Source organism: Emydura macquarii, unplaced genomic scaffold (assembly GCF_026122565.2).
Source record: "Emydura macquarii macquarii isolate MOO-44397 ecotype Brisbane River unplaced genomic scaffold, CSIRO-AGI_Emac_v2 contig_2795, whole genome shotgun sequence".
Lineage (NCBI taxonomy): Eukaryota > Metazoa > Chordata > Testudines > Chelidae > Emydura > Emydura macquarii.
Genome location: NW_027132932.1, coordinates 4,921,564 through 4,943,863, shown reverse-complemented (window position 1 = coordinate 4,943,863; position 22,300 = coordinate 4,921,564). Strand labels below are relative to the sequence as shown.

The window sequence follows — 22,300 nt, the reverse complement described above, 5'->3', positions numbered from 1 at the left end:
TCACACAAACTTCCCCCCACCACTAATGTGCATCAGCAGAGAGCTGGGACCAGATTGACACCGCTCTGAACCTCTCACGTGCTGGGGAAGGATGGATCGAGTGTCAGCCCTGGAGGTTCAGCTTATCCTGTCAGATGAATCTGAGGGGAAAGACCGGATCTGATCCCTTTGAACACCAGGGGAGTTTGGTTCCAGATCAGAACCCTCATGATTTCATCCCATCTCTATTTCATCACCCTGGAGAGAGACTGTGAGAGATCCAGTGAGATGGGCAGCCCCAATGGAAGGGTCCACCAACTGCCACACGGTGGACAGAAAGGAGGAGGCCAGGATGGGCAGAGGAGAATGCATGAACCAGGGAGGAAGTAAGTGGATACTGGTGAGTTTATTCATTCATTTTCAGCCCCATAAAAACTGACATCAACAAACTGACCCCTGTCAGCTGGAGCATGCAAGCAGGCCCCCTGTTTGCCGTATTGTTTCATTAATATTACAACACAAACGCTAACAGAGTCCACCCAGTGGCTCAGTGAGACGAGCTGCCTCAGGAGAGAGCCAGCCTGCTTCCTTTCTCTGAAGTTCAGGTGCAACAAGAGACCAAAGATACCGTGACTTACTTCGTGGTAGATCCCCTCGGAGCGGGCCTTGTTGATCTTCTCCAGGGTGTCCTTGGAGAACTGGAGAACTTCCTTCACTACATCTTGGGTGGGCTGGGGACGGCATTGGAAAGCTATTGAAATGAATTTACTTCTGACATAGCACCCAGGCGCCCCAGAATAGAACCAGATGCTACACTGAGGTCCTGAAGCTTTCCACCTTGAACTCAATAGTAAAACTTCCACTGACTTCAATAGACGCCAGGGTCAGCCCCTACCTGTACCAACCTATGGCATCACTCAGCTCTGCTACCGAATATATATGGTCTGACTCTGCTCTCGCTGGGACGGGGCACCTGAGGGACTTGCGGGGATTGGTTCTGGTTTGTTTATTCACGCAAAATGTCAAAAGTTGGTGCTTGGCAGTTGGGAGAGTTTTGTAAACCTCAGAGGGGAACGGAAAAGACTTAGAGTGGGAGACGGAGAACAGGCTGCTCTCAGTGGGGCTACGTGGACATGCACAATATATGCCCAAATTGGGGCCACAGACTGAGACTTCCATGGAGTTATAGCAGGTAGGAATTTAACCCTCTATTTTATTTACATACTGAAAAGGCTTTCAGTGTCTTGGGCCAGAACACGACTTCCCACCTGCCCTTGAACCAGCCTTCCAAAAGCCACAAGAGAGGCCGCCAAGACCACGCCATCGTCTTAAAAATCATGAGATTTAAAAACCAATTCATGTTGAGTTTCTTTTTTTTTTTTTTTTTTCCTTTTGGTTGTTGAGTTTCTGGGGTCTCTGCTTCTCTGCAATCGCAAGGGGGAGAAACCTACTTTTTTTTTGTTTCTAAGGAAAGCTGAGGTTGGTGCATAATCACACGTTGCCCTGAGGAGGGGCTTCAGGAAAAACTCCCTCTATCGTGAGGTTTGCGATAAAAACCACAACACTGATTACGTGACCAAGAACCAAAGCAGTAACCTTGGCTTTGGACCTGAGGAATAGATCTGATCCCACCTGAAAGAGGAAGGGCTTTGGATTTAGCACTCTAGGTTTATCCCACTGTCTGCTTCTAACATGTGACCTGCGGGAGGTTTGGGGAATCTTTGTGTTGGATTTTGCTAAATCGTGGAGAAGGCCACCTGTGAACCTAATCACAGCCAGGCTAGAAAGGGTCCTGAAAGGCTACAATATGAGGCACAAGAATGGTCTTTCACTCAGAGCCTGTATACAGGGTTGTAGCTTAAAGAACTGAAACTACTGAAGCTAATCAGATTTTAAGCACCACCAGCTGCCTGAATAGCGCTCTTGGGGTAGGTCTGTACTGCAGTTAGGAGCATGCCTCCCAGCCTGGGTGGATAGGAACATGCTCGAACTCATGCTAAAAACAGCAGTGTGGATGTTGCAGCACGGAAGGTGGAGGATCGTTACTCAGGCAGCTAGCCCATGCCGCGGCATCCTCACTGCTATTTTTAGCACGCTAGCAAAAGCCAAACTAGCACAGGTCTGTCCAGCCAGGCTGGGAATCACACCTCCCAGCTGCTGTGCAGACATACCCTCGGGGTCCTATCCTATCCTGCAGACATTGTTCAAAGGGAATTTTGATGTCAATGCAAGTACTTTTGTCTGAGTAAGGGACCCCAGCTGGGCACTTGAAACAGCAGCACGTGCTGGTGGGGGTTGTTAGCCCGTTTGCCGACATGACTTGTCAAATGCAAACTATTTCCTGCCTTCACGAGGAGCCTAATCCTGGTGCCACTGAAATCAATGGAAGCTTAGCCACTAATTTGAAGGGGTGAAGGATCAGAGAACGGAACGGCTGTCGAGTACGTAATCTGTCATTCCAGCCTATATTCAGAGGGCATTTTCCATGCAGCTGGGAGTGCTGCTACGAACTGGGGATTGAGCCTGAATTCGGAGAATGTAGAAAAGCTGGGCAGCATGCAACCACTGGCTCCTGCTAAGGTCAATATCAGGATTTATTACCTATGCATGGAGAGTATTTTAATACTTGCTTTGCATAGGTGCAGGGAGATTTTTTCCATGAGGGCACTGAAAGGAATGGAAAATATTCACCCTGAAAGTGACACATGCTGACTGTATGTACAGCAGACCCCCAATCACACACACACCCAGAGACACATAAGCCCCTGCTGCTCACTAAGGCTACGCTACAAGCTAGGGGTGCGATTCCCCTGGCCGTGTACACATATTCGTGTAGCTCTCATCCAGCTAGCCTGTGTAGAAACAGCAGCGTAGCTGAAGTAGCAGAGATAACAGCCGCAGAGGCATGGGTGAGCTGGTCTCCCAACAGCTAGTAGGAGTTAGGAGCTGCATGCAGCCCTTACTCATGTGAATAGTTTCTGTTTGTACAAGTCGTCGCCTGGATTTCAGTTAGGGCCTGACCCTGTAAACCTTTACTTGTGGGAGAAGTCCTAACCAAAATCTCAGATTGCAGGATCAAGCTTTTGCTGCCTCCAGTGATGCTACATGCATGAGTGCAAAGTTGCAGGACTGGGTCCTTCACGTAGTTCACCAGGGGTTTGATTTAGCGAGGGGCTGATCATTGTCTGACTAAAGCTAGCTCAGAAAGAAGACAGCAATCCAGGAAAAGTTCTCAGTCACGCATCCTCAGGAGCGACCAGCACCATCCCAAAGCAAAGCAGCCTAATCAAGGAACACAGCCAAATACCTACAACAAAACACCGCACAAATATCCCACACTCTCCTAATCCGTTCTTCCAGGGACTCCGGGGAAGCAGAATAATAAACAAAGACAAGTCACTACGCTTCTGCCCAAAAGATAAATAGCCGGTCGGCCGTGTGAACTCCCCTGCAGAGTCGACCCAAAGCAGCCACCCACAAAGAAAGAATTGTCAGGTGAGAATGTTAATAATACCCCAGCCCCTTTGGCCCAAGTGGTTGGCCGATAAATTCAAAGTCTTGCAGGGCGGTTCCTGTTAGGATGAGAGAGTGAGATACGAGCCAGGTATCTTCCTGTTGTTTATTTACAGAAGAATGCACACAAAGTCCTGTTTCCCTGAACACAGTAGAAACAAACAGCAGCAGGCACTTTCCTTGCTCAGAAATCCCCACTTCTCTCAAACCAGCAAGTCCGGTGCCCAATAAACCCTGCCCCTCTGTTTCCTCTCAAGGTCACATTCACAACTTCTTCTCCTGGCTTTCTCTGCCTCCAACACACACAGTCTACAACGAATATCTTAGGACTCTGTGTTTGTAACCAGGGAAACTCCTTTTAACTGACCCAAGCTAACTTTAGCCTCTGGCCTGCCACATCTCCTAGTGCCTGGATAGCCCCATTGTCTGCAGCAGCTCTGTTACCACCGATGGAGACCGACTGCTCCATCTGTTGAGCTGGAAGAAGAGAGGTTGGCTCAGCCATTAGCTTTAATGAGGTCTGTGGCTGTCTTTGGATCCAAGCGCCTCCCACCCCCCAGTGCAACCATTAGCCCCTCTCAGCACCACAATATTTTTGCATTTCCCTGGCACCGTCCATCTGCAGCTTTCATTGTGCTTCACATGCATGACTGAATGAAACTTCACAACACCGTTCCACGTGGAAAGGGGGTTCAGCCACCTCTATGGTAACACCTGCCCCTTCTTCTATCCCCCTGTCTGAGGATCTGCGTCATTTCCTCCTGCGCCCAATCGAACTCAGGGCAGATGGGGAGTATTGCCTGGGGCTGTATGACACCAGGAGCCGAGAGCCTGAGCAGAGGAATGGGGGCGTCCACAGATTGCCGTGACCTTCAGCTGATCCTCTGGGATCTGTAGCCTATTCCACAGCAGCCAGCCCTGCCCCCCACCCCATGTAATGAGATTCACCTTGCAGTGATTTACTCCCCTCCAGTGGGGTAGAGGGTGATTGAGACCAGCATTATCCCGCCCATTACAGATGCATAAGCAGAGGCACTTTGTAGAGTAACTTGGCCAAAGTCACACAGCGAGGCCCTGACAGAGGAAAACAGAACCTATGTCTCCAATGTCCTGGCCTATGTCTTTGGGCTGCAAGACCATCCTTCCCATCCGGTGGTTGCATTTGCTAAGGACATCTGATCTGCACGGTGCATGGCTTTGAAACTGGTGCCTTTGTCATTTGTATACACTACTGCGCTTTTACAGGGCTAAGCATTCTGCTCGAGAGAGCAAGAGACACCACTTTGTTCACAGAGTTGAAGACAGGAGGGATGGTTCAGCTTAGGTGTTAGCTTGGAACTTGGGAGACAGAGGGTCATTTCCCAGCTCTGCCATAAACTTCCTCCGTGTCCTTGGGCAAGTTATGTAATCTCTCTGCACCTCAGCTGCCCATCTGTGAAACAAAGATGACCTACCTCACTAGGGTGAGGTGAGGGTAAATGCATTAAAAATTGTGAGGCACACAGATATTACAGCACTGGGGGCCACCTAAGGGCTTGTCTATGCAGACATTTAGTTCACAGTAAGTTGGGGGCTGAATCTTCCCCACACTCGCTTGCTGCGCTTTAACTGTCCCCTGGACTCTACGGACGCACACTAACAATTTGTTAGTGCACTGTGATCTAGTCCTTACTGAAACAGGACTATATCAAAGCCCGTTAAACCATCAATGCACATCAGCAGGGCGCACACAGACAGTTAGGGCGTGGCAGGCTAGTGAAGCATACAGCCACACTCCAGCTTGCTGCGAACTAAATCTTCAGGTAGAGAGAAGCCCGTAGAGAGAAGACAATTGATGCAGCATGGTACAGAGGAGCCACACACACTGTGCGCACTTATAAAGACTTTACTTTGGTTCTTTCTTGTTGCATTTTCCTTTATCTAAATGAAGAGCTATCTTAGACTGAAAGTATCAGCACTTTGGGTTTGGAAACATCCTCGGAGTGTAAACTCTGTGGGACAGGGACCATCTTTTTGTTCTGTGTTTGTCCAGCGCCTAGCGCAACAGGGCCCGGTCTATGACTGGGGCTCCTAGGCACTGCTGCAATACAAAGAGCAAAGAGGAAGAATCATCGCATAGCTGAGAGCTGCTAACGAAGTCAGCGATGTACCTTGTTGTCACCTTCCTTCACAGCCAGCATCAGGTCATCTTTGAGCCCCTTCCGGCAGTGCTCACACGTGCAGTCGAAATAATACTGCTTCTTCAGCTGCTGCCGCCGGTCTTCGCTGGTGTTGAGGAAATCGACGTAGGAAACAGTCAGCTCTTCCCCAGGGGAGATCTTACCCAGCGCACGCAGTTCGATTCTGATTTCAAACAAGAAGAGGGGTGGCGTTAAAAAGTGAAATCTGAAGTCCAGCAGGGCTCTGTTCACAAAACGGTCGGGGACAATTTCTAATAAGGATCCTGCCTCCCACAGGCAAACCGTTGTCTTAAAGGACCACTTTAACCCTTCGAATACTGAAGAAAATACACAGCTGGGCAGCACTTCAGCTACTCCAACTCACGTTATCAACACCCCAACCCAAACCCTTCACCATCTTTTGTCCCTTTCTCTGGCCCAACCAGAAGTTCACTTGAAAGCAGTAAAGAGCCACAACTGTAATGTTCAGATCTGGATCCACTTATATCGTTAGGGGTTGAATCTAGATACAAACTTTTATTATGTTTAAAAGTATTTGGATGTGGGTCTTTAGTTCAGGGGCATTGCTGCGTCTGAGTTTACTGGGGAATCTCCTCAAATGAAGACACTGACACTGGACAGTACATAACTATCGCTGTAACAAGCCTTTCTGTTCATGTCTGCACCTTGTGAATATTCACAAAGCATTGACTAAACAGCCCCCTTCCCTCCGCCACCTCCAGGCACCCAGGTCATACGGGACTCAGTGTAAAACATGGGTCGGATTCCTGAAAAGTGGGAGAGACTCTTGGTTTTTTCCAAAGCCCTGGATCCGGACTATGGAAGTGACTTCCCCATGTCCTTTCACCCATCTCTACTCAAAATCCTTAGCAAACCCTTTCGTGGAGATGGCCAAGTTCAAATGTACAGAGACACCAATCTCACGCCGGCTTCAGAGTTCCTAACAAAACTGTCACGTGGCTCTTGCTGTCAGCATGTTACTATTGTCCTTACTGACCATACAGAAAATGACAATTGCTACTACGCTAGTGAAAGGTATGGCATGATGACAGCCCATCCCCTTAAAGAGCCAGTGCTTTGCATCTTCCTTGCATCCCCGAGCATGCGTTTAAAAAAACTAGGACCCTCAAAAGTCCACTAAGTTTTACTGTAGCAGGCCAAATTCTCCTCTCCTTTACACTGGTGCAACCCCACTGAAGTGAACAGGCTGCACTGGTGTACCTGAGAATAGGGCAGGGTTATTCTCTGAGGTGGGGAAAGCCCCATCAAGTGACTGCAGATAAGGCCCTCGGGGATGGTTAAAACCACAAGGTTGTTTATATATATAAAACTCCTTTATTCTATTCTTTTTGACCCTTCCCCCCATCCATCTATTAGCAACTCTGGCCATTGGTAGTGCTAGATCACTACATTGTGGGGAACAGAGCCCCACAGATGTTCCCTCAGCCCCAGTTCGTAGGCGAAATGTATTTGTGCATAGCTAAGCGTGCTTACATGTCAGCAAAATGAAGCCAGTCCAGTGATTGGATCTACAGTACATTTTATCTGGTTTTAATCTATCGACATACTCCCAGTCCTGCTATTACTCAGCTGGTTAGTCACATGACCCATCCCGAAGTACCCCTCTACGAGGCTCATTTGCAAAGCTTGGGGATTTGTAGCGAATGAGGTCTATACTTCAGCAAATCATGTCCAGAGAACCCCTGGCTGTAAAAGCGGGACAAAGCCTTATAGGGAGCCTTCACTGCACTGAAAGCAGCAATGATATTAGTTTGTAACTGCAGAGCTAACGGGAGCAGCATGTGGAGACCTGAGCTGGGGGAAGGTGGGGCTGCGGAAAATGAAATCATTCAAACAGTTATCCTCTTTTATTAAAGACTTGAGCCTGCTCCTACTGAAGTCAATAGCAAAATTCCCATTGATTTCAGTAGTACAGGGTATGCCCTGTGAGAACGCTTGACTTCCATTTAAACAGTGGCACCTAATGCAAATACAGCCAAAAGCATATCCGACGAATTTTCAAGGGACGGAGGAGAAGATCTACTTGAGTGGTTTTTCATTATTGCATTTTCCCAAAAGGATTACAGTTTGCAGAAGATAACTATGTTTGACCAGAATTATGCAGGGGTTGCAATTTTGAATCTCTCACCCATAAAATCCGAAGGCTGCCAACTAAATTACTCCTCCTGTGAGACTGGCCCTGACCTTCGGTTGCATTAGATCATATCAACAAGATATTTCACACTGGTCTCATCACTGAACAGGCCATCATAAAGGAAAGCACTCAGTTTACACAGATAAAGGTGCAACCAGCTGTGACTCTAAGGAGACAGTGCATAAGGTACAATACCTATGGCAAAGGTTTACATATATGCACATCCCTTTTCAGACTTAGTGGGGATTTAACTAAGGCCAATCATGCACTCGGAGAAACAAAATCAAGCTTTTGAACTTTTCTGATGCCCCTGGTAGCCTGAGCACAGTAGGCGTTTAGGTATTTTTAACCAGCCAGCTATACCAAAGGGATTGGCAACATTTTGGGAAAAAAAAGAAATACAAGGAATTGTTTGGAACTATACAGTTAAAGAGACACTGCCTGCTTGATGACAGCTCAAAACAGGGTTTCTACAAGACTTTCAGATCAACAAAACTGCTCCCATGACCTTTCCCTCCCCTCAAAATTGCAATGAACTTGCCGTGTTTGTAATCAGAGCACACCCCCATTGTGCTGACACAAACCAGCCAGAAAGTGAAGTTGACCAAATATTATGTCTGAAAAACAAACATGAAGCTCACTAGTTTATTTTCCTGGTCCTGGTTGAATGTAATGCATTGAGGAAACAAACAACATTAATGGTGAAAAGCCATTTAAAATTATTTCCGTTCTAATTTACGACGCTTGCTTGCTTGTTTGGGATGCAGATCCCACTGAAGTCAATGGAGCTGTGCTGGTTTACATGTCGAGGTTGAGATTCTGGACCATACATGTTAAAAAAACAGTATCCCTTTAAACTAAACATTGCAATATATCAAGTGCAATGAGATAACCAGAGAATTTTAAAAAAACATAAACAAAAAAAAAACTCCACCAAAAACCGCCATTAAAAATCGTTTTAAAACACCACACACAGGAAAATATTTTGAACAGGTAACAGCGACATCACAAAAGGCAAAAAAGGAACAACTGAAAAGGTAAAAATGGATGACATCTAAATCGCAGTGTATTGCCATTCTTGCCTATGCATCCTTCGTTTGTTACAAAGAAACACAGAGTATTTAGTTTGTCAGTAAGGCAGTCACTTGTCATCTCATAATAAACCAGGTTTTATTGTGATTATGTTGCACTGGGCAAGGTTAGCAAGACCTTGTCTGACTTTCATGCTCTTGCTGTAGTTGAGAGAACAGGAGTGAAAAGTGCAGAAGGGAAATATCGAAGGAGGGCAGGGAAAGGAAGGAACGAGGAGACAGAGGGCATTGACAAGTGGCAGGTCTGATTATATTGAATACTGTCAGTTTTTTTAAAATCTACTACAAAATGCAGAGGTTACAAAGGGAGGCTTTGAGTTTAGTGGGATTTTACACATGGAAGGTGGAGGGGGGGAAACATTTACATTCAGAAAACGGGAAGAGTGAAACTATCCACAAACAGAGGCAGCTTAAAGCCTCAACGTTGTCACTTGTGGCCTTTAGTTAACACGGGACATGAGGGGTAAAGGTCAAAGGGGAAGGATTATGGTTACAAAACCAACCCACCTCATCTGTGTATGGAACATTGATCTTACAGCCTCATGACTGAAAGACAAAACAAACATCTGCAGTTTACACAGGCGTGTAACATACGACACAAGCAAAATGGAATCTGCACACACAATATATGGGACGGTAGCTGCTCACTGTCCGGGTGATGTACAGGGGCCCCAGGGACAGATACGTATCTGCTTGTAGCGTGGAGTCTGAAGCAATGTAGCTCTCCGCTGTCGCTGTACAGCTGCTGTAACCAAATCGGCCATCAGTGGCTGGTGGCAATTTCAGCTGACAGCTGTCCTGCCATTGGGATTTGAGAAGTATTCTGAACAAGACTGCATGTGAGTGTCAAGGGGGAAATGGTGACACCCCGAAGAGATCAGCTCTGTCTGCAGTTAGTCTAGCCACGGACAGGTGTTAAATGCTAGGAGCTGGGCATGTATGGAAAACTCCAGTCACTGGATGAGAGAGATTCCTGTTTAGCAGCATTATGGAAAGAATGGATCTGATTTTCCTCCATAAATAATGAATGACTCCATTGACACCCATAGATTTACACAGGCTGGAAACCAGTGTGAGGGGAAAATCAGGCCCAGTTATTAGGAATGTAGACCTTACCATATCTGATCAGCCCCATTAAAGGTAACGGCAAAATACCCATTGACTTTCATGGGAGCAGGCCCCATTACCTAAAACGGGTTTCAGAGGAAGACAAGCAACCACCATCATGCACCTGGCCAGACACCCATTGACTTTCATGTGAGCAAGCCCCATTAGCCATTACCGAACAGAGGTTTCAGAGGAAGACAAGAAACCTAGAAATGCACCTAGCTAGTTGCAACAGGGGTGGGGAGTGGTTCTTCCTGACTCCCCCGCGTGGGCAGCGGATGCCCTGCACATGACAATTCAGCACGTTTTGTTCCAGATGGAAAAATACTTTACCCACTTTGCAAGTCAGGGTAATTTAATTTCCCAGGGAGGGAGGGAGGAAGAAACTCTGCATAGAGATCTGGAGAATACCAGAGTCTGCGCTGCTTTCTTTGAGAGGGGATTTAGGAGAGTACTAATTAACCAGATAATAAATCATCTGTGAAGTCATGATTTAAATTTTCTTAAATGTATGACTTTTCATGGAGAAAAAACCCTCCACATTTTCTAAGGAAGTTAATTCTGAAACGTAGCTGAACCTGCCAGTTGCAGTGTCCCTTGGTTCATCATATGAACACTTGTTTCTTAAGTACTGTACTGAGATCTCCAACTCACGCCACACAGATCCCTGGAAATGTAGAGCTAAAACCATAACAGACCTCAGGAAACATGAGAAACAGCAATGTCCAAAGCAAAGGGGCAGATTCGCAGCTCAGACATGTGGTGGATGTTGATGTGTGCCTCTGTAACCTATTGCTAGTGTGCTCAGACATCTTGGAGCAACTCCTTCCTCAGCACATCTCAGAGGATGGGGGCCCAGGAGACCTTGTCTGCAACAGAACCTCACTGACTCCACAATACAGAGGGAGCAGGTTCTGGCAAGCCCATGGAGCAGGTGCACTTCCCCCGTGCCTTGCAGAGGCCAGCTCCAGAAGGAGTCCCTGCACACAGCTGCACAGTTGGCATTTGAGAGCAGGGTGAGCCCACTGGATCAGCTGTCATCTGGATTCTTGGGCCAGGCAGTGTGGAAGCTAGTCCCACAACTGTGGCTGGAGCAGCAAGCATGGAGAAGCTGCACTGCCATCCTCGGGGCAGAGAGGAAATGTTCCTGCAGCCCCAGAGCCTGGGTAGATCTGCAGTGTGCAGCCCAGGTCCGTGCATCAGTATCATGTGGCAATGGCAAATAATCACAGAAGGAGTCTCTTCCTTCTAGCACTGAACAAGGAAATTTAGTAGGAGCAGGAAAACAGTGCTGTCCTGAAATCTACTCTGTCTTTGTTTCCCTAGACAGCTCTGCCTCAAAACATCCCCAGCCCTCTTTCTGCCACAGATTATTCAGGGGAGAGTATTTGGAGTGCATGCACACTTGGAGTGCATGAAGTCCTAAAGAGACCGGCCGGCCGGCGTTTGCCATGCATCTGAGTTTAGAATGCAGCTCAAAATGTTCTCCAACTTTTGAAGGCAAACATTTGGCACGACAGCAAACACTACAAGTAACCCATGGTGTGCAGAGCATATTGAAGGGAAACTGAAATGCCTTTTTAAAACAATAACCAAATAGTTTAAATCCAGTAACAGAATGTGTACGTGGGCTTAAAAATGTAAAATAAACACACTGTCAAATAAACACAACTATCAATAACTCCTCGACAGTCCTGACAAAGACCCAAGATCAGCTGTCAGAGTTGTTGACATCACCACTTCACTATCCATCTAGGTTCTTATATGGTCCCATCACCAGGACGTAGGTCTGATCCAAAGCCCACTGAAGTCAATGGAAGGACTCCCATTGACTCCAAGAGGCCTTATCTCCCCAAATATAACACTTACAGAACAGTTTCTTGCTCTTTCCTCATTCCCCACCTGTGGCGGGGTAAAAGCTTGAATCATCGGTAGATGTTGCAAGGGTTACAGCCCGAGTCCTGGCACCCCTAAAGCTCCCAGAAGGAGTGTGGATGCATGAGGAAGATCATTAAGGAGATGTTGTTGGGTTGGTTTTGGCCCAAACATTTCATTTTTGTGAAAACGAGATCTGACAGACCCTATGATCCATACAGACGTTCTGACGTTTTCTTATTTTAATTAAAGTGAAAGACGTTTTTGCTCGGATTTATACACTGTGTGCCAGATCTCCAGCTGGTGTAACTCCGCATAGGTCAGCGTAAGTCAATGGAGCAATGCCAAGTCCCACCAGCTAAGGAGCTGGCCTTCCATGTAGGTTAAAATCTGTGGGCATTATCTGCTGAAAACACACACACACCTCCCATTGACTTGGCTGGGCAAATGCACTGGTAGCTGGCAACCTACCAGCCCTGTCCAACTGGTTTGCTGGCGCTATGTTTCACACTGTCGTTCACACGATCCTTTTCAGTCTCAGCTATTATTTCTATGTGACCTCAGGAGGAATGGTGGCTCCTCAGCACCATATTTGCATGTGGGTCTCAGTTCACACACATCAGTCACAATTTACATTAAGGTTCCATTTATAAATGGTTTATTAAGGGTTAAGGGATGATTACTGGATGTTATAAGCAGGCCACAGGCATGAGTATTTTGTGTTACAGATGGTTATAAACTCCTCAAGGTGTTATATGTGGTTACAAGCCATAGCTATATGCAACCTATTGACCTGAACTCTTATAACACTTGCTTTACCATAACCATCCATTAACTCTTTGTAAATGAGTTATAAATGGAACATTAACATAAAGTGTGACCTATATGTCTTCTGACTATTTTACTCCATTTGAGTGTTATGGGCCTGATCCAAAGCCCACTAAAATCAACAGAAACACTCTTAATGACTTCAGTGGGTTTGGACCAGGCCTCCTAGGTGTGTTCTGCGTATTTGTGTTGTGCACCAAAAAACAATAAGAACAAAAAAGAAAGGGAAAAGCAGCAGCATTGCAGCTCATCGCTAAGAGGAATGGCTTTCAGGTGTCTAATGTTTTGTTTCCCACAAACAACCCAGAAAAAGAGGAAACCAAAGGATTTTTCTGAAGCACGCGACACAAGGCTTGGAACCAAATCTGGGAAATGAGTCGAGCACGGGAGCAGATGCCTCCCCCTGCACCCCATCCCTTAGAGCGGGAACGTTACTCACTTGCCATTGTTGAATATGACAGTGCAATTAGGCCAGCAGTCGTGGTTCACCAGGCAGAGATTGGGGAAGACGCCCACTCCGACAGCTTGCAGCCCCCTTTGGTCACTCAGGGTGAACCCATTGCAGTTTATCTATTCCCCAAAACATAGGAAAGAACAGGTATTAGAGGAGGAGAATAATGGTGAAATCTCAGCCTTATTGAACTCAATGGGTGTTTTGTCACTGACTTCAGCCAGGCCCACTTAGCACCCTAGATTTTGGAATATTTTCCACTGATTCTTCATAAAATGTGTATTTTCTGTGCTTCAGGTATAGAGCACAGCCTTCAAACTTTGGGAACAAGAGAGAGATACACCCAAGGAGTGCTAGAAACAGCACTCTTTAGCCTGGACAAAGCACTAGAAAATGTACAATTCAGAACTCCAGCAGACAGCCCGCCCGATCTAGCGGGTAGAACAGAGTTTTGCAAAACACTGTCTGCTAATGCTGTTCATTTGACTGTGTTCAAGCCCCTGCTGTGTTCACTTTCTGCAAATATTCCAGCAATTGAATCTCGTGGGAAAAGGGAATTTTAAGCCATCTGTGCAGAATAGTCACAGGAAGCGAATTCCAAATTTGTGAGAATATCTGTATTAACTTAATTGTATGGCTACACTCATCCAATCCAGGGACACAAACGAACCATGTGACCCATGTATCCACAGTTTGGGATGGATTTCACCCATCGCATCCTGGCAACTCACAAATGACTGACAGACTGAGAATTATTTGCCGTCGTTATTCAGTGATTGATTTCCATAACAAAAAACATAAGGTGTTCTCAGACAATCCACAGACAGAAAATGAGGTGAAATTTGTCAAATGAATTGTTCAATAGGTAATAATTCACTCAACTACCAACTGTTTCATTTCTTTCCTGGCCTCCCTGAGCCTATCCTCCAGCCATACCCCCACTCCTTTATTTACAGAAGGGCAGAGCGTGGTCAAGCAGTTAGCAGGGGTGTCTGGACTCTGTTATTCCTGGCTCTGCCATGGAGACCAATGGAGCGGCACAGAGGGAGCAGAAACGGGCTGCATTCCCCTAGCTGGGATTCCCAGCATAGCCAGTGCCTATGCAACCATCCCATTGGTCCCTGGTGGAGACAGAAGGAATCACTGGAGCACACTCTGTCCAACTATCCTCAGCTGGTGACGATGGTTCTTTGGGGACTATTGCCAGCTGGTGTATGTTACAGCATCTTCTTGGCTACTCTTACCAGACCCAGGGCCAGGCAGAGAATGAGACCCTGGGGCCTCCCTCAGTGCTACACCAAACAAGTCACTTAGACTCTCCATACCTCATGAGGAACTGACGCAAAGAGAGATTCAATGTCTTGCCCTAAGTCACATAGGAAGTCTGGGACTGGGGGGAATTGCAGTTCTGCCAGTACCTGGTGCAGTGCCCTAACCACTGGACCATCCTTCCTCTCTAAAACAAGGATAACACTTGTCAGCCTCCCAGGGGTGTTGGAGGCTAAACTCTAAACTGTCCGTAAAGGGTCTGGAGAGCCTCAGGTGCAAGATGCAAACTACTTTACTGGGGACTGTTGTTCTGATCACACCTAACACCTTATGCATATGCATGAGCGTTTCAGCCCTCTTTTCCTTATCTGTACTTCCACACTCCAGGAATACTGGGTGCCCCGTTTTTCATAAGTGGTTTCTTAGTTCCGCTCATTCTCAATAGCATCTACGCACAACATCCACCCAGTGGTCAGGACAGGCCATTCCATGATGTTACAATCAGGTATCTCATGATCTTGGACAATACCTTGCCTATTATTGCAGTCTAGGTTTCCATAACGTTAGCTATTGGCACATTTTTACAGTAATCTTGTGACCTCACTGGCATAGTGTCACCCACTCATGTCAAGGGCTCCTAAGTCGATGGCCTAGTTTGGCTAAGATAAAGTCTGTAGCCTTGCATTCCAGCCATGCTTTACTTACACATCTAATACACACTCATCACTCCTTAATACTAGTTAGTCTTATGCTGCTATAATCCTGCCATTTAAATCTATTTTGCATACATGGCTATGTCTGAAATAACACATACATTGACCACAGCGCCACAGAACACAGCGATACATGGATGATAAAATGAATGAAGTGGCTACAGGAGTCAGTGGCAGCAGGCACATTGTCAATGTCCTTTGTGAACGCAGCATAGCCCTTGTCCTTGGACATTATAAATAGCTCTCCCCCGGTTCTCCCAGGAGGCTGACATACCACTCCGAATATGTGAGAGATGTTCTGCATGCCAAACTGCTGGCTGTGGGGGGGCCAGAAGTTGAGGAAACTCTCCACGTCGACCCTCAGCTCTTTCTTCTCCTCTTCGCCGCAGTTCTCCACGTGGTTCTGCAAGTCGTCGATGGAGACCAGGCAGCCCTCCGTCAGGCCACCTCCCTCTCTCTCTATCCTCCACATGATGCGGGCTGCCAGCCTGGCCAATACAGAAGAGCGTTAGGGAACTCCAGTGCACTAGCACAATCCACAGACAATCAAGCCCAGGCCCAGCAAAGCGGCAGGACCAAATGGAGGCCGTCACACCACACTAGGGCAAAACAGGCCTGGGGTCTGGCCTAGATGAATTTCTCGTCTGCAATTAGCTGAATGAATTGCTCCTTTGGCAGGTTGCTACTAATACAACTCAACATGCCCTTCAAAGCCCTGAAGGAAAACAATGCAGAATCTTAAAGTAGAGCAGTAATGAGACTTTCCTGTCCTTCATGTCATCTCTCCACTTGTGTGATGTAAAGCACAAAACTCTTCAACCAAGAAGTTCGGTCATTTTTAAAACATGGTATGAAATGTATCAACTTGTGAACCCAGCTCCAGTGCTTACCGGGCCCTCACTACCAGGGTATCTGAGCACCTCACCCTCTTTAATGTAGATTTCCACCCAGGGGAGGAAATGGGGCGCTATTACCCCCAGTTTACAGACGGGGAACGGAGATAGACTAAGTGACTTGTCCAAGGTCACCGAGGAAGTCTACAGCAGAGCAGGGAATTGAACCTGGTTCTCTGTCCATCACTCTAGCCACTAGTCCATCCTTCCTCTACAGTCATTGTGCTGGGAATGGCACCTTCTTATTCACCACACCCACTCTCCATGCTATGTGTGTCCCCTGAGACTCCAGCACCACCCCTGGCAGCATAGAAGGCCTGACAGACTTCCCACAGCCAGTGCCTGCCTGAGGGACCCCCTGCCCCCAAAGAGTGGAATAGAGTCATTGAAGGATAGTACACCTGAGCTCCACAGGGCCTGTGGGGGGACGATGTGCACAGTGCAACGGTTAACAAGCTAGTGTAAAAGTGACAATGTGGTTTCCATCCTTCCTCAGCTCATCCCGCAGCCTGAACAGCCAGGCAGGTGCTTGGCAACACGCCCTCCAACGCCAGCGCCGTCTGAGTGATTGCTACCTGCAGCTGTGTTTGCCACTGCCGCTAACAACGCCTTTCAGTCTCATGTATCACAAAGGGGTATTTTTATATTAGCTGCTATTAATAGGTAGCCTGAGGCGAGAACTAAACCCAGGGAAAGCAGGTGGCAATTCCATGTCCAAGCTAAAGCCAATTTGCCCTTTTAACTTCTTATTTTAAGGGGAGACGAACTTGCTTCACTGCTGAAATGTTTGTTATTTTCTGGATGGTGAGAGCTGTCAGCTTCGTTGTGAGAAGAAATGGCTTTTAAACATACCTTCCGTGGGGCTACCAGCAGAGTCCCCAATTTATTTGGAGTGGGCAAGTGAAAGGTCAAAACTATTCCCAGATCCCCCCCATCGCGCTAAGGGGTCTGTCCCCCCCAACTCTAAACGTTCAGTAGCTTCCCAAGCAATGAATGGATTTTCCTCTCTTCTGCTGTGTTTTTTATACAGGGCTGAAAGCATACACAGCACTGGTCAGTAAGTGGGTGAGGTTGGACAAATAGTAGGTCTTTGCCCCAAGAGCACATATGGGTACAACGGTGTGACACGGCCAGGGTCAGATGGTACTACAGGTCTATCTCCCAAGAGGCCCTAGGTCTCAGAAGCCCTCAAAGCCCTTCCAGGCAATGGCAGATCACGGGCAGACTCCAGGGCTCACCAGAACTTGGAGCCACAGTTCCACTGGAGGAGGTCTGACCGCTGGAGAAGAGTGAGGACAGGGATTCCGGTGGGGTCAGGCTGGACCTGTGTTGCTGCTGGTGTTTGAATATAGTGTGTCCCTGTGACAGCCGCCCTCTTGGCCAACACCCCGGGCGTCTCCACAACTACAACCGTGAGATGCTACAGTTTGAGCTAGAGCCAATGCTCCCAAGCCAGGGGTGTAATAACCCATATCCTCTGGGAAGGGGCACAGAGGGGGACCTGCGACACACTAGTGGGTTATACTACAGCGCTACCTTACCCGAGACACCCTATAATGCACAGCATTACAGCGGAGAGCAAATGGCAGGTGGGCCATGCATGTGGCAGGCCAAGTGCCGAGAGTCGCAGCAGAGGTGTTTCCAACTCCGGCAGTGAAGGGAGAAAACCCACCCCATCCCTCTGGGTGATGCAGGTGAGGACACAGAGCATGAACCACCCCATCTCAGAGCTTCTTCAGAAACCCCTTCTGCCTCCTCTCTTTGGAGGCTCTTGTCTGCCTGCTGAAACGTTGTGTGTGATCAGTACAGCGTGATGCAATGCAAAACACACTCAGCAATGTGTGGCTATAATGGTTCGGCTCCTGCGAGGGACAAGTAAGGACATGGTTGGCGAGGGGAAGGGGCTTGACTCTTTCTGTGTTTTGCATTCTCCTCCACTGTGTATTGTAGACAGATCTTTAGCCATCAATGACCGTCAGCATGCTGCATGCCACAGCCATTCAGACCTTCACAGAGACAGCAGGGATGAAGACTGTAAGTCCCTTGGGGTGGGGACTGTCTGTGGGCCGTACAGCACCTAGCACAATGGGATCCTGCTCCAGGATGAGGGCTCACGCATGCTAGCACAGTACAAATAATAAGTAATAATAATAATAACTGTTCTGCCTGCTCCAAAAAGGACAGGGCCCTACCACTTGATCTAAAAGGGAATCCCCTATAGCTCTTTCCAGTGTAGAATGTAGGACACACAAGCGAGCAGTTCTGATTCCATACACTAGAGGGAAGTGGTGCATGCGCTAGCCAATTCATGGCTGTATTTTATATATTACATCAGGCTACTTCCCAGAGTCTTTGAAACATTTTTGTGGCTTCCCGTCACGAAGGACTTTCACAGAGAAATCACTGAACTTGGGATCTGGGCTCCAGGATTCAGACAGGAATCAGAGCCAGCGTGTCCAATTGGACACAAGCCAAATTTCTCTCCCCACATTTCCTCAACTGACAAAACAATTCCGGCTGGGTTTGGCTTTGGAGGTTCAGCTAAGAGAGATGCTTTGGGAGCAGACGCAGCCTATCCTGTCCTTATCCTAACACTGTCTTATTGTATCCTTGTGCTCTCCCGTTGATCTGTCTGTATCTACCTGTTGTTTCTGGCCTCATACTTCGATTGCAAGCTATTAGGGGCAGGGGCCTTGGTCCCTGAGTAAGGGTGATAGGTACTACAGTGAGACAAATAATAGCAAGACACAGCAAAGTAGAGGACTTGGTAGGCAGAGGATGGAGTGATACTCTAAGTCTATTTTGGCCCAGAGCTACGAACCTTGAGCTCTTTGTAACCAGCTCTTTGTGGAGGCACCGCTCCTGTGTAGACCTAAATTAGGCTCTATATTGATTTCCTCGCCCTAGAAGGGAAGCCCCCTGTCAAGCCCACATTTTTCAGGCCTACCCAGAAACTAGACCAAAATCACCACTCTGGCCCTCCCGCTGCTCCCAGCTTCGCGCCAGCCAAACCGCTGCTCTCACCGGATGTTTTCGTTGGGCACGTTCCCATGCGCCTTGATGGCAGCGCACTCATGTTTGTGGTTCAGCCAGGCGTCCTTCTGGCACGTTCGGTCGCAGTAGTGGGCAAACTTACACTGACCGCAGCGGTGGAGCTTCTCCTGCCTCTTAAAGCAGGTGTGACACACCAGGTGAGTAAGGCTAAAGAGACAAAAGGAAGTGGCAGTCAGCACCAAGGAAAAGTCCGTTTGATCCAGATCTGAACTTCCCGGTCCCTCGCTCTATGGAGATGTTCCCAGGAAGGATATCCTAGGTCCCAACCACATGAGGTCATCACGCCCAATAAACGGAATACTGCTGAGTGATATATTCCACCGACCTATCGGGATGGAAGGATAAACACTTCAAGCAAAGGGCAGCTAATATCAATGTCTTTGGCAAGTGCTGTTGCCTCTCTCCTAGGCTGTGAGTATGAGAGAGCTTTTTTGGTTAAAAGAGGGAACAAATCCCCCTAGCTTTCTGTCTCCAGCATGTGCACTCCTGGTTCGTATCATCACTGCTAAAGGGACACTGTTTTCCAAGTGTGACCCTTGTTAAAACATTAGCTGCCTGTCCACTGAGAATTTGCATCTAAAAATTCATTTAGTGAGTCTATCACTCAGCAGAACCAGAAAAAAACCGCTGAACAGTCAGTGCGGAGGACCTGATTCTGACCTCTTTATGCTGAAGCAATTTGAGAGTAACACCTCTGAATTCTCTCTGGCTCCAAGTGGGACACTGCTCACAGGTCAGAGAGAAGCGCTGATTTGCACCCCCTCACTTCTTCGCCCCCATGCAACGGCAGGGGTGGGAGAGGAAGGCTTAAATCCCTCAGAGCACTGAGAGCAAAGAGGAAAGGGAGGCAGGAGCTTCCCCCTCACGCTCCCTGAAAGCAGGTAAAGACACTCACACACACACACACCAATGTTCTCAATATTTTTTTTCCCTATGAGTGGAATGAACAGCTGCCAAGCTGAGGTTTAACACCTAGGAGTGCTGTCCTGGCCAGTTCCCCCTCTCCCCCTTATTTTCTCTCCTTCATTCCCTCTCCTTCCTCCCTTTCCCCTGACTCACCCTCCCTCAGCCATGAATTCATGCGAGTGATTACTATGAGTCTTCTTCACGTCTGCCATAAGGGGCTGCTGCTAGCAAAGCCATCTTGACGGGAGTGCTTGCTTTGTCCACAGGGACTGCATTTCTGCCACCTTCACACACTCCAGAGAGATACATCATGGGGCTCCCTGGATCCCTCTCCACAAAATGGTCCCCAAAAGCCCAAGCCAGCTGTTAAATCTCCCGTATTAGTTGGGAGGGTCCTGATTTTGGGCACCCCTTGTGGATACCAGTTTCTATTGCCCATTTTCATTGAGAGGCAGGGCTGCCACCTCTGAGGTGCAAAAAGAGGGGACATCTGGCATGATCAGAGGCCATAAAACGGGACAGTATTTACTGAGCACCATTACAGATTTCCAAGGAGAACTACCTCAAAAAAGGGGAGGATTCTGGGAAAACCTGCACAGGTGGCAACTCTACCAGAAGGGCCGTTTGTGTGCGTGTGTAAAACAGAGACATCTAGGACTTCTCCTGGACATAACCATAAAGAGCTTGCCTAGGGCATAAACCACCTGTTACTCACCCACCATCATAGAGACGTGGTTAGAGCACGGGATAGCAATATATGGCATGGAGATATTTGTAACGAGCCGATTCATGTCGATATGCACCACAGTCCTTGAAAGGATGGTATGGCTCAAAATGTACCTTACAGGCCTGACACTGTTAGCAGCTCATGGAGATTCTCCTTTAGATCATGCAGCAGAGGATTGCTTTAGGAGCAAGATGACCTGCAGACCTCCTCACTGTTGCTGGGAAGGTTTCATGGGGTCGCATTAGTGGCATCTGTGAAGTTCTTAGGAGGCAGGTGTTGCAGTGTTTTAGCGAAAGCCTTTGGTGAGGACAATTCTAAATATGCACACAGGGAAAATGGAAATTTGGACAGGAGAGAGCACTTGAGAACGTCCTGCGGAGGAAGGAAACAGCCCTGCACTGCACTGGGGGGAAATTAGACCTGCCCCATTCATCTACTGTCTGTGGGTCTATTAACTTATTGCAACCCCTAAACAATCACAACTGATCACAGTAAGGTATCTGGGTGGAAGGATGGGGCGTATGCCTCGCTATAGCCCTGCGTCACCTGTTAAGTATGTAAGTTGTCTCGCCAAGGTCAAAGGGGCTACTCACATGCTTAAAGTTAGGCATGTGCTCATGTGCATTGCTGAATCGGGGCCTGTCCGAATAAAGTGCTTACTCTTACGACAATCCATGGGAACTGTACTGCACTGACTACCACTGTTTGCAAAGCCTTTACCATCTTCTCTCTGCAATGAATCCTTGTCACAACTGTAATTCTCGCCATCAACCTGGCTCATGTTTACCAGGTCATTTTTCTTTCCTCTAAGAACCTGCCTAACTCCTTGAAAACAGGTTTCTGGCTGCCAGGGTTCACTGCAGACATTATCCTCTGCATAAAGAAATATCAGGCGCCTGAAACTTTCCAGAACACAGGTAGGATTGGGAAACCAGGAAAACATCATAGAAACCTTATAGACTGTTTCACCTGAAACACAGTGTGACTGGGTGCCTGGGATGGGCCACACAGAAAATGCCACGCTCAGGGCAGACTGCAAAACACAGGGCAGATAATCTCCCGAAACCAGTGGTTTATTCTATAATTAGCTTTACCAAACCAGTATCAAAAGAACTCCTGTAGCACCACATGGGTTAAAAAGAAGTCAAAGACAGTCCGCTTTCGGCATTCCAGCCCTTGGCTCCCATCCAGACAAACAAGTCTAATGAAGTGAGAGGTTACTGAAAACCCAACCCCAACCTTTTGGGTTCTACTAATCCCAAAGGCTCCGACATTTAGCCACAGGTCAATAGGTAAATCTGATTTTACCCAAATATCACGCTGTCAGCCAATTCTCGGTAAACTAACTAAAGATTTTATTAAGAAAAGAAAAGACGAGAGCTATTGAACGGTTAAGGAATCATTTACAGATGAGTGATTTTCAGTGTTCTTAGAGAGGATCACAGCAGTGAAAGATTAGACTGCTGGCTTGCAAAAGTCTCCCTGGTAACTTCCAAAAGATTGGAAGGGCCTCAGTCCATTGTTCAAAATGCTCGTTTTAACTGTTAATCCACAACCCA

The 22,300-nt window shown here is 47.5% G+C and overlaps 1 protein-coding gene across 1 annotated transcript in view; it reads right to left on the bottom strand.

Moving 5' to 3' along the window:
• The window catches only part of SMYD1 (SET and MYND domain containing 1), a 36,905-nt gene that overhangs the window by 6,017 nt on the left and 8,588 nt on the right, over nt 1–22,300 (bottom strand). Inside the window, exons 2-7 of the mRNA XM_067567639.1 lie at nt 19,079–19,255; nt 15,436–15,649; nt 13,168–13,298; nt 9,426–9,464; nt 5,643–5,835; nt 618–710 (exon numbers count right to left, since the gene is read on the bottom strand). Coding sequence (XP_067423740.1) covers nt 618–710; nt 5,643–5,835; nt 9,426–9,464; nt 13,168–13,298; nt 15,436–15,649; nt 19,079–19,255 — 847 coding nt within the window. The remainder of the gene's footprint in view (nt 1–617; nt 711–5,642; nt 5,836–9,425; nt 9,465–13,167; nt 13,299–15,435; nt 15,650–19,078; nt 19,256–22,300) is intronic.